The sequence below is a fragment of the Rutilus rutilus genome (assembly GCF_951802725.1).
Source record: "Rutilus rutilus genome assembly, chromosome: 13".
Lineage (NCBI taxonomy): Eukaryota > Metazoa > Chordata > Actinopteri > Cypriniformes > Leuciscidae > Rutilus > Rutilus rutilus.
Window position 1 is genome coordinate 37,209,031 of NC_140218.1, and position 13,337 is coordinate 37,222,367.

At 37.5% G+C, this 13,337-nt stretch overlaps 1 protein-coding gene across 1 annotated transcript in view; it reads left to right on the forward strand.

The window, feature by feature from the left end:
- The first annotated feature begins 448 nt into the window (after positions 1–448).
- LOC311303007 (uncharacterized protein) overlaps positions 449–13,337 on the forward strand; it is a 66,154-nt gene continuing 53,265 nt past the window's right edge. Inside the window, exons 1-6 of the mRNA XM_084429209.1 lie at positions 449–596; positions 5,987–6,139; positions 7,361–7,510; positions 8,694–8,846; positions 9,104–9,253; positions 13,175–13,324. Of these exons, the coding sequence (XP_084285335.1) occupies positions 488–596; positions 5,987–6,139; positions 7,361–7,510; positions 8,694–8,846; positions 9,104–9,253; positions 13,175–13,324 (865 nt within the window). The 5' untranslated portion in view covers positions 449–487. The remainder of the gene's footprint in view (positions 597–5,986; positions 6,140–7,360; positions 7,511–8,693; positions 8,847–9,103; positions 9,254–13,174; positions 13,325–13,337) is intronic.

The following is a 13,337-nucleotide window of genomic DNA, read 5'->3' on the forward strand; positions in this document are numbered from 1 at the left end:
AGAGGTTGATTTTTCGTTCACTACTATATATTTAGGTAAAATACCAGGAAATGTTTTAGACAAGGATAAATATTTATTAAAAATATTGTTAGCAAGCAGTAGGAAAGCAATAACCCGTAAATGGTTGCAGATTGACCCTCCAACTAAGGCTCAATGGCTAGGGATCATTAACGAAATATACAGTATGGAGAGACTTACATTTATATTAAGGCTCAAACTGGACAAATGTAACAAGTTGTGGGAAAAATGGATTATGTATGTAAACCATTGAGGAAAGTGTGATATTGTATATCAAGATGTTGGAATTATTTTGTGATACTGTCTGATATTGTAGCATCCATGATAACTTTGTGTTCTTTGTTCCAATAAAAAAAAAAAAGAACCAAAAGCCCCTGTGAAAAAGATATTCAGTGATATGGCTTCTCTGTCATGTGTCTGTATAACAGCAAACCCAGGAGTGTGTCCAATCAGAACATATAAACCAGGAATGTGTGCCCGGATACGTTTCGTGTCGTGTGCCGATGACAGTGACTGTGCCAACAATGAGAAATGCTGCAGTAATGGATGTGGACTTCAGTGTATGGCTGCAGTTATAGGTATTTTTATATTATATTATATTATATTATATTATATTAAAAGTGGCCCTGGACTTTCTGGCACAGAGCGGCCCACCACAACCGGTCCACAACAAATCACACCATAAACCCACCAGCTCATTATGCACAGAGCAATTTTTAACAGCACTTAGTAACATAAAAATATAACACAATACAGAAATATAAATGCTATATATATATATATATATTAGGGCCGCAACGACGCGTCGACGTCATCGTTTACGTCGACTATGAAAATACGTCGACACGCATGAAATGCGTCGACGCATCACAAAAATTATTTACGTTTAAATATCGAGTAATGGCGGCTTCTGCTCTCGCTCATGGTGAAAATGACAGACCACGATCATCCAAAGTATGGGAATACTTTAAACTACGGCCGAACAGAAAGGTGCTTTGTTCACTATGCAAACTATGCCCCATTCGGCGACAATAAAATGGACTTTAATTTATAACTTAAACTTCAATCTGTCAATGAAGCTTTCAGTGCATTTGCCAGTTTTTAAAAGTTGTGTATGCAATGCACATGTACTATAGACTAGAGACCTGCACTCCCGCGGGACAGTCTATGGACCCAACGCAACAGAGTGCGGCGCGGGAACATAGATCTGATGGCCGAGTGCGGGCGGTAATGCACTCGTGTGTGTGCTGGTTGCGGGAGAATAAAACGATTCGTGGGACTCCCGCAAAATAGAAATATCTATAAATTGAACATCTAAAAACGAATAAATTCTCATTCATCTGTTGCACAAAAGCAACAATAACAACTAAAACAAAATAGAAACGATTTACAGGCCAGAGTCTCTATCTATTTATAACATGTTTGCAGCGTTGAACAATGTAGCCAATCACAGACATTGCTGTGTGATTTCTTGAACGCAATGTCCAATCAGATGCATTTAAGATAGAATTCCCTCACCGCTCAAAATTGACTTTTTGTTCAGTGCTGAATTCTGCATACTAGCAAATCATCTGGTTATAGCAAACAAAGTGTAGATATTATGAAAGATTCATTGTGCAGCCAGTTTCATTTATAATAACAGAGATTTGTGAGATCACGATGAACTGAGATGTCAGCTTTTTAGGAATTATTAAGGGAGAAATCCATCCCGCGCAGGTCTCTAATGTAGACTTTAAAAACAAACGACTAACGTTATATTTACATTAACAGTAGCCTAGGCTGCAATCTAGTGTATGTGAACCTTTTTGCAGATAAACACAAGTGCATTTAATGGACAAGTTAATTGAGTAAATCATACTCCCACTAAGGTAATTAATAACAGACCATAGAAAACACATTTCCTAAATAGGCCTGTGACTGTATACATCTTACATTTTATGAAATAGTTCCATTAGTTAAAAATAAAGTTTAAAATGCTTCCTGTTCGCATATTTCATAATAAAATGACAATAACCCTTTCAGAATTTTTTTTTTTTTGTCATCATTCATAGATTTCATGTTAAAATAATATACAGATGCACTACACTCTTCAAAATACAGCTGATATATTGTTGTACTTTATTATTTATTGGAAAGTTTGCCAATGGATAGATCAGCTAATCCCAAAAATAATCATTAGATTAATCGGGAAAAATAATCGTTAGATTAGTCGACTAATCGAAGAAATAATCGATAGATTAATGGACAACAAAAATAATCGTTAGATGCAGCCCTAATATATATATATATATATATATATATTTTTTTTTTTTTTTGAAATGCTTATCATTAACATTAATGAATAATAATTAATAAATGTGTCTTTCCTGGTGTATATGGCAACTAGTAAATGCTCTGGTATGGTCTAGAACAGTGTTTCCCAACCTTTTTTCAGTCTGTGCAAAATGCAGGCATGAAAACTGGTCAGGGGTAAAAAAGGTGAGAAGGATATCACAGCAAAAAATCCAATCCAATCAACTTTATACATATCACATTTAAAAAAACAAGGTTACCAAAGTGCTGCACAAAGAATAAATAGAAAATATAATAACTAGAGATGCAAAAACCGGAATTGGCCCATTTTCACGTGATCGGCTGTGACCGGTGCCCGGCCGGTCAGTCTGACAAATGCCGATTTTATGCCGGTCAAATGCACTCGGGCGCCGCATGATTAATATCGCGCAACATCAGCACCACACGTGCACACGGAACACACATGTAAGAAACCTCGTGAATTACGTCCGTTCAGATCGCAAGCGCGTATTTATTTTCGGCGTGCATGTTAATCAATGAGTGCATTCACAACAGGAGCAGGAGCGTCGCGAGCAGTGAAGCGCGTGTTTCGGCGCCGAGTCTATTTGCTGCACTGCTCACGCTCAATTAAAGGGAAAGCACACTTTTGATGGACAAAATAGCCTAAATAGGGTTTCACAAAAAAAGTGCCCAAAATGCACAGAATTTGCGTGTTTTAACAGGGTATCCGCGGGGTCTTGAAAAGTATTAAAAGGTGATAAATCAATTTTGGGAAAATTAAGACCCTTAAAAAGTATTAAAAAGTCTTATTAAATTTTAAAAATATTTTGTAGCTGTCCAACAGTTTGAATCCCAAAAACATCGTAAAAGTGTGTGAATTTAGTCATTTTTAAAAAAAAACGAACAGGTACATAAAAAACTAGGCTATTGTGGGTGCGTTCGTAAATTGCCTCTGAGAGCACCAGAGCGGGCAGGCGGGCGGAAGTTCAAAAGCACAATGCAGGGCTCGCAAAATCGCCTGCCCGACTACTAGGGGTGTGACGAGATCTCGTGTTACGAGATCTCGCGAGATTAAAACGCGACGAGATTTCTCGTCGAGGTAAAACTTTGTCTCGTGAGTTGTTGTGATGTCAGTGTGATGGAGCGTGAGGGTGAAATTAGTAGCCTATTGAAGATGCCCCTGCCACTTTTAAATCATTTATGTTCCGGGCCAATCACACACACACTCCGCGCGCACACACACACTCACTGTCCCTCGCTCACTCACTCGCGCGCACACACACACACACACACACACACACACGCTCACTGGCGGGCGCACACACGCACACTCACTGTTGCTCGCACTCTCACTCACCCACGCACACTCACTCTCGCTCACACTCAACCCGTCGTGGAGGACCGTTAAAGTTAAACATGCTGTCATGATGTCCTGGAGCATCGCAGACGCGTAGGTTGTCGCCCACTATGACACACTATTCGAAATGAAACGATCGAATCTTGCGTCCCGACGCCCGTTGTCCTTTACGAATCTCCACGAAACGGATCGTGCCAAAATCGCGCTAAAATATTGTAATCTGAACCAGGCAGGTAATAAACATTTGACCTATCACGCAAAGAACCTATTAAAGCACTAAGACATGGGAACAGTATAGCTAACATTCACATATCACAAGTCATATCGACATCGCAATATTAAACAATGTTATCGCACATCGCAGCTTTTCCTCATATCGTGCAGCCCTAGTTAGCTACTGCCCAAAGGTCTCAAATGCTGCCAGAAATCGTCGACATGCTTATATTCTTGAAAAAGAACATGACCAAAATCTTAGTCTGTTCTGTGTAGTTAATTTTATCTCTTTTTCATGCTTGAAAAAAAAAATTGTTTCTGTTTGAACTTGTAGTTTTGAGAGAGCAGTACTTTGATTATGGATACACACTTACTGTTTGCATTTAAAGTGTTATTTCAGTTATTTATATTTATTTTATTTATACTGTTTTATTTTTCTTTATGTTCGATTTGTGGAAAGGAGTTAGATTTCTCATGTGAAATCGTACAGGGGAGAAGCCAGACAGTAGAGTTTATAGCAAAACATTTTGCAGTGTTTGCATGTCCTTTACTGCATAGAATTCATTAAAATAGAAGTAAAATAACATTCATTACAAGTTGATTTCAAAATGAACCAGGGTAGCCGCGGGGTCTTAAATGTCTTAAAAAGGTCTTAAATGTCATGTTCCTAAATTAAGGCCTTAAAAAGTCTTAAATTCCGTGGTCCAAGTCTTAATTTTTTTAACGAAGGTCTTAAATTTCATTATACTAGCCTATTTATTCAAAGTCAACCAGACTGCAACGCAAGGTGAAATGGGGGGGGAAAACAACAACGTAAAAATTCAACAGGGTTTAGCGTAACGTCAGAGAACGTCTTGGAGTATACGCAAACAGTAGTTTGGATTTTTGCGCCGGCGGGATCAACCTTCAATCAGTCGAGAGGAGAGACATCATGGGGAAGTGTCGTTTTGTTCAGATTACAGTGAGCGAGTGTGTGTGTGTGTATGTGTGTGCGCGTGTGTGTGTGTGTGTGTTTGTGTGCGCGCGAGTGTGTGCGCGACTGCGCGTGCGAGAGCGATTGTGAGTGTGTGGGTGTGTGTGCGCGAGTGAGCGAGAGTGTGTGTGTGTGTGTGCGAGTGAATGTTTGCGTGTGACGGCACGCAATGACTGGTCGGAAAGCAACGTGTAGTCTGACATGTTTCTTGTCCACGACACGACAAGACTTTATGAGTCAAAATCGTGTAATCTGACAGATTGACACCGTGACTATTGTAACAGACACAAAAGTCTTGTAATCTAAACCAGACATTATCTATCTGACTGTCGCACTGTGTCTCTCTCGCTATTCTATCTATATCTCTCTTACCTATCTGTCTACCCCTCTCTTTCTCTCTATCTATCTATCTATCTATCTATCTATCTATCTATCTATCTATCTATCTATCTGTCTATCTATCTATCTGTCTGTCTATCTATCTATCTCTCTCTCATTGTGTGTCTCTTTTTATCTATCTACCCCTCTCTAACTTATGTCTCTCTATCCCTCCCTCCCTCGTTTTTAAGGTGTATTTACATTTCTTTTTATTCTTGAAAATGTAAATGGTTGAAGCAATTTGAATGCTGGGAAACTTTACTAAGACGATTTGAAAAGTTAGTTTATCTGTTTATTGTTATGAATGTTTGATATTTACCAAAAACATCACTTTGCAGTGTATTGTTGAATGAGTTTTTTTATAATAAATGTATTTTTAATTAAAACATTTGTTAGTAATAGTCATTGGGATTTGATCTGGTGTTTTACGACTGCATAATGGGTGCGATGTAGGTCTTAATTTTCATTAAAGTGGTCTTAAAAAGGTCTTAAAAAAGTCTTAAATTTGGGGTGATCAAACCTGGGGAAACCCTGTGAACCTAAATTGTTTTGCATTTTGTGATTTTCAGTTGAATAAAAGACTATTTTCCATTCATATATTTCATCATTGAGGATTTCTTAAAAATTGTGTAAAAATCTCGTCTCGTCTCGTCTCGTGGAGTAAGCATCTCGTCACACCCCTACCGACTACATTGAAAAAAAAAAACATTCAGCATTCAGTGATATGGCTTCTCTGTCATGTGTCTGTTTAACAGTTAAGCCAGGTGTGTGTCCAAGCACAAATGATAAAGCAGAAAAGTGTGCCGTGATGGGTTTAGCGCTGTGTGCCGACGACAGTCAGTGTCCCAACAATGAGAAATGCTGCAGCAGTGCATGCGGTGGACGTCAGTGTGTGGCTCCAGTTACAGGTATTATATTATATTATATTATACTACAGGTCTGTTGAATGCTTTAATCTGATTGGTTGACAAAGATTCTAAGGTGTGCAATTATTTTCTGGGAAATGCACTGTTAGGGGTTAACAGTTTAGGACCCAAGGACCAGATGTTTGAAAGAAGACCCGGAGTCAGAATTATAAAAAATTGAAGAAAAGTTTTACTGAAGATAGTTTGCAGTTTCATCAGCAGCAGTCAGCTTCAAGACTCACACAGGAGTTCGTAGGCCGCCCCGTTTACAGTTACAACGATCACAGCAGTTATACCATTTCCAAGGTCTAAGCTACGTCATTGCTTACAGGTTGAATGATTCTCATTGGCTAAGAAACAGATAAACATAGTAATTTTCCACACATATACAGATAGACAGAAGCATATCTCCATAGATTATGCAGCTGACACTCGGACCCTGAAGTTAGGCACGTCGTGACCTTCCAGGTCGCAGATTTGGGTTGCTGGGTGCCAGCATGTCCCGAACAACAACTCAATCTCCAATAATGCCAGTGGTTCCTTAACCTGTAACCAAGAAGACTAACACACACACTGACACACAGCTTTTCCAAGGCTGGATTTGGCCAGGCTCTAACTATAAACAGGAGTCTCGTCTCAAAACATCGAGATAAGCGTACTTCCTCTCAAGGATAGGAAACTTTAGTCTAACTGGAAAGTAAGGCTTTAACTGAGAAATGGTCCCTTAAACTATAGACTTCAGACCCCTATGTGTTTTAACATGTTGAAGACCTTTCTCAAACACAAAACATGTCCCTATTTAATTTCTGGAAGCCGGGCTAAATAAGAAAGCACTGTTACTGCATTCAGATATCAAATACAGACATTAAAGAATACATTAAAAGATCATTTCAGTGATCACACTGGTAACTTCTATAACAAAGTAAAATCGCCAGAGAAGTCATTCAATTCACTTGATATTTAGAAGGAAAAATATTGATTAATACCTTGATTATAATCACTCATTACATATACATTGAAGCAGCAGTGGAGTCCAATCCACTCCCTTCAGCACGGCTAAAGTAGTTAGAGGCAGGTCTTGACCGCATTACATGTCCATATCACTTCGCCAAATGATTTCAGTTATTTCAAAGGTCCTTACAGCAACAACAGCAAAAGAACCAAAAGCCCCTGTGAAAAAGATATTCAGTAATATGGCTTCTCTGTCATGTGTCTGTATAACAGCAAACCCAGGAGTGTGTCCAATCAGAACATATGAACCAGGAAAGTGTGCCCGGATACGTTTCGTGTCGTGTGCCGATGACAGTGACTGTGCCAACAATGAGAAATGCTGCAGCAATGGATGTGGACTTCAGTGTATGGCTGCAGTTACAGGTATTTTTATATTATATTATATTATATTATATTATATTATATTATATTATATTATATTATATTATATTATATTATATTATATTATATGGCTAAAAAGTGGCCCTGGACTTTCTGGCACAGAGCGGCCCACCACAACCGGTCCACAACAAATCACACCATAAACCCACCAGCTCATTATGCACAGAGCAATTTTTAACAGCACTTACTAACATAAAAATATAACACAATACAGAAATATACATGCTATTTTTTTTTTTTTATTGAAATGGTTATTAACATTAATGAATAATAATTAATAAATGTGTCTTTCCTGGTGTATATGGCAACTAGTAAATGCTCTGGTATGGTCTAGAACAGTGTTTCCCAACCTTGTCACGGCACCCTTCGAAATTTTTCACAAATTTGTGGCACCCTACACTACTGTTGTCACGACACTACTTTGATACGAGACCTTGAAATGTAGCAATTTTCAATACCACAGGGAAGAACCGCCTACTGTCATATAGATATTTTTAATATTATCTAAAAAAAAATTGTCCATCCATTGAAAATCAAGGAATTTCTTCTGAAGAGATCATTTTATATGATGACATATTTGATTATGGCTTTTATTCATATATAAACATTGTTCAATTACCATTGCAAATCTCACCTAAATGTTTGTTTACTGTGTATTTGTGTTTTTATATGGGGATCATTTTGTTATAATTGCACAAGATAGCTTGTTTTAATATATTTTTTAATGTAATCATTTCACAGTTAATCTTCAAATTAATGTAGAAACAACATGAAGACAGTATATTGTAAATAATTGTTTAATGGCATCTTTCTATGAATGAAGACCAGTATCACTGATACCAATTCTGATACTGATGTCTTCAATTATTTATTTTCAATTTTAAAAATTAATTATGGCCATTCAACACTACAGTATAATTGAAAGCTATCAATTGTAACATTTATTTGGCTCCAAAAAATATAACAACTGTTAATTTAAGTGAACTTAAAACAATTAAGTCTGTTGCATTTTGAGAAAATAATGCACACCCGAGGTGTTCGTTGCTGTAAAACGTATTCCAATAATATATACAACTTACAAATATATTTTTTTACATTTAAAAACAAAACAAAAAACATTCAGCATTCAGCGATATGGCTTCTCTGTCATGTGTCTGTTTAACAGTAAAGCCAGGAGTGTGTCCAAGCACAGATCATGAAGCAGCAAAGTGTGCCGTGATGGGTTTAGCGCTGTGTGCCGACGACAGTCAGTGTCCCAACAATGAGAAATGCTGCAGCAGTGCATGCGGTGGACGTCAGTGTGTGGCTCCAGTTACAGGTATTATATTATACTACAGGTCTGTTGAATGCTTTAATCTGATTAGTTGACAAAGATTCTAAGGTGTGCAATTATTTTCTGGGAAACGCACGGCTAAAGTAGTTCCAGGCAGGTCTTGACTGCATTACATGTCCATCACTTCGCCAAATGATTTCAGTTATTTCAAAGGTCCTTACAGCAACAACAGCAAAAGCCCCAGTGAAAAAGATATTCAGCATTCAGTGATATGGCTTCTCTGTCATGTGTCTGTATAACAGCAAACCCAGGAGTGTGTCCAATCAGAACATATGAACCAGGAAAGTGTGCCCGGATACATTTCGTGTCGTGTGCCGATGACAGTGACTGTGCCAGCAATGAGAAATGCTGCAACAATGGATGTGGACTTCAGTGTATGGCTGCAGTTATAGGTATTTTTATATATTATATTATATTATATTAAAGCAATATCTCACTCTAGCAGTGCGATATGGCTGTACAGCATGGTTGTGGCGGAGTGCCATAGGTAATCACAGTCATGGCGTTTTTTTCCACTGGGCCTTCCGTTTTACTGATGAAAGCTACAGTTGCTTGAACGCCCGGAGAGTGCGATGATGGAGGATAAACTTGTGGTGCTCTCGCGGGTTACCAGGAGCTTAACGACTTCACGAACCGTAACTACCACAATGTTAACAGAAAGTAAATAAAGCGTTTACTTGACTGACAGGACAGCTGTTTCAGTGGTTGCCTAGCAACATTAAAAACGCAGCGCATTGCTCGTTCTGTGTGATGGGGCAGTGCTGTGTGCCTCACGTTTTCAAACCTGAAAAATGCTTTAGGTGTGATTGGGGCCTAACCATATCATGTGTTAAAATATAAAAACTCTTTAAACTTTTTATCGGCAGTTTGTTGTGTTAAGCTTCACCAGAATGCGGACGCACTGAAGCGTTTATTTTTTTAATAGTTCAAAGTTTGATTGACAGATCAGATTGACAATTAATGTTATACCTTGACAAACTATACATCATTAAAAAGATATAAGACTCAAGTTTCAGTATTTGATCACTATTGTATTCTGAGAAACTTATAGTGATGGTTATTTCTTAATTTGTGTCAGGAGTTATGAAATGAAAAAATGAGGTGATACCTTTAATATGAATTATGACCGTCAGTCGCTCCCATTCAGAAAAAAAACTCCTGTGCTGTCGTCATGACAGCGCTTGACAAAACAACGTCCCTCAGGGCTTTTAGCTCAAAAATGTGCAGATTTGGAGAAATATTGATAAAGATAAAGATAAAGATGTTTTGAAGACAATAAACATGATTGCAATGATATTTGATTTACCTGTGTTCTACGAGCCATGCCAGGTATTTTCATAATAATAGATTATATTTATAATGTAATTCTAATCGATATAGACTTTTATCATCGTGCAGAATACTATAAAATAATATATTTTCTGTCAGATTTTTTTTAATCTGAAGCCAAATCAGATCACAGAATGTTATTTAAAACACTCGACTTGCATTATAAAGTAAGTTTGGAGCACAAACATGGTTTTAATCTCATAAATTGTCGTGTATTGATGGTGTGCTAAGCTAACATGCTAGCTAGCCCTAGGTGCACCTGCCACCTAGCAGTTATTCTTTTATGATTTTTTTCTAAATAGGAATGCTTACTGAAATGTTTCTTTATTCAAGAAGGGCATTTGATACAATTTCAAATGTGAAGTGAGAACTTTGATAAAAGAAATGAGGGATTGAAACAGCGTGAATAGCCAGTCATTAGTAACTATAATGCAGACCAAAGAAATGCATATTTAGAGCCATAACCAGGCTGGAGAGGTGTGAATGTGTGCAGGAGAGACTGAGACTGAATAGGGCTCGTTTGCACCACAAATAGAGACTATAGACTGAATAGATGACTTAGAAGATGGAAATAAACATCAGTTACATTTTAGAGTCTAATCAAAATAAAGTCATATGACATGATCTTGAAAAACATTTAACTAAATACAGAGTTTTAGACTTATCATCTTCAGATTTTAAATATAACATGGTCAGACATGTGGCTTTAGCTGCAGCGCATTTCTAGATTGATACAGTGGCAACTTCAATTTTATTTTCATGAAGATGTTTTATAAAAATAAATTTCTAATAACTTTACAAAACTTTGAAGCTATGTATAACTATAGCGTCAACAGCTCGACCTTCTTACCGTCAGTAATACATTTATCATCCACTATCGATAGCAACTTACAATAAATGTAACGTTGATGAAATCAGAATCATTCTCTCGTTTTAGTGACTCCCTAGTTATTTTTTTGTTGATGTTTTAATCAGGCTTCTTGTCCGGTCGGGCCAGAAAAATTCTCTTTTGTCCCTTCAAAACTTGACGTTAATGTGTTAATTATGAACGCCGCTAGCATAGCTAGCGAAAGCGGTCATATAGGGATTGTCAAAGTTTTTTTTTTTTTTTTTTTTTCGTCATCTACTGAATTTTTCGTCAACGATACCAGGGACACCGAAACACCGGGGAACATGAAATTTGGTGGGCATGTAGCCCCACTAGACTTTTACGGAAAAATTTCGTTTGGTCCCCGGGGGCTACTCCCCCCCCCCGCGCTGGGCCCCCCCAAACCCAAAAAATGCAGTTTTTTCCTAAATAACTACCTGAACCGTGGCACCGAGGATGAAGAAATTTTTATGGTATGTTGGTCTTAAGGGCCCACATCAACCTAGCCCATAATCACTCATTAGTGATTTGCGCCCCTTCCCATAAAAAATGAAAATGTAATATTATTCTGCTTTAATCGCCCCTATCTTCAGTTGAGATGTTCAGAACTGCACCATATTTCATGTGTATGATTAACTTGACATCCTCTGGGGGTATGCTAAGTTGCCGTATGATTTCATCCATGGGGGGGTATAAAATAAATTCATTTATGTGCACATTTAGTGACTGTACACTTATCGGCCTATAGATGGTGCTGTTGAGCGAAGGGTTGCTGGTTTAGGATGATACTGTCACACACACACATGCAGGAATACAAACAAACGCGAGCATGCACACACTGACATCCACACGCACAGACACACGCGCACACACACATGTACGCGCACACACATGTACGCACGCATACATACACGCACAGACACACACATACACAAACACACACACATACACACACACAGACAGACATGCACATACTACTACTTTTTTTAGGTATCAGCCATATTACCCGATTTACCAATACCCAATGTGTTATGCTTGGGCAGTATACTAATGAGGTGGGTGGGACATGTTTCATGCCATGTTAGATCACATCCTGAGAGTCTACGCTTTCAGAAAATATATAGTTTATATTATTATTTATTTGTTCTTCCCTTTTATTATACAACAGTTTCAACATTATGCATGTGACAGTTAGACTTATATTGGTAGATACAATGCCTTAAACATAGATAAAATTAGTATCAGTGAATTAATTTACATAACTTTTAATGTAACCTCTGTCCTCTGATTCTTGCAAAATCCTCACATTTCATATAATATTTTACATCCTATGAATACATTTTAGCAGCGTTATGGACATAACATGAAATACACACACTTTACAAGTGTCCTACAAACTCTGTAAATTATTAAACAAACTACCAATGTAGCATGAAAAAGACTTGCTTGAACACAATAAGTGTGTTTTTGAAGCTCATTTCTATAATACATTATGTAGGGAAAACCACTGTTATGAATGTGACATTTTCACATTACGGATGTTAAGTGTCTAAACTAATGACTTTTGATATAAAACTTAAATAGTAATAGCAAATAATTACAAAACTCTAAATTATCCATGATCCACAGGAATACTCCAGACAGTCTTTTAAAATATACAACTTATATACATAAACACGCAATACAGCCAAATTGCTCCACGTCATTTATTTTTGTGGAAAGCCAGTGCAGGCCTGAGCGGCGGTCATATTTTGTACCGCCATGCGGGACATCTAGTTAGTGTTAATGTCGAGCCCTGAATTATATTATATTATATTATATTATATTATATTATATTATATTATATTATATTATATTATATTATATTATATTATATTATATTAATCTGATTAGTTGACAAAGATTCTAAGGTGTGCAATTATTTTCAGGGAAACGCACGGCTAAAGTAGTTCCAGGCAGGTCTTGACTGCATTACATGTCCATATCACTTCGCCAAATGATTTCAGTTAATTCAAAGGTCCTTAAAGCAACAACAGCAAAAGAACCAAAAGCCCCCTGTGAAAAAGACATTCAGCATTCAGTGATATGGCTTCTCTGTCATGTGTCTGTATAACAGCAAACCCAGGAGTGTGTCCAATCAGAACATATGAACCAAGAAAGTGTGCCTGGATACGTTTCCCGTCGTGTGCCGATGACAGTGACTGTGCCAACAATGAGAAATGCTGCAACAATGGATGTGGACTTCAGTGTATGGCTGCAGTTATAGGTATTTTTATATT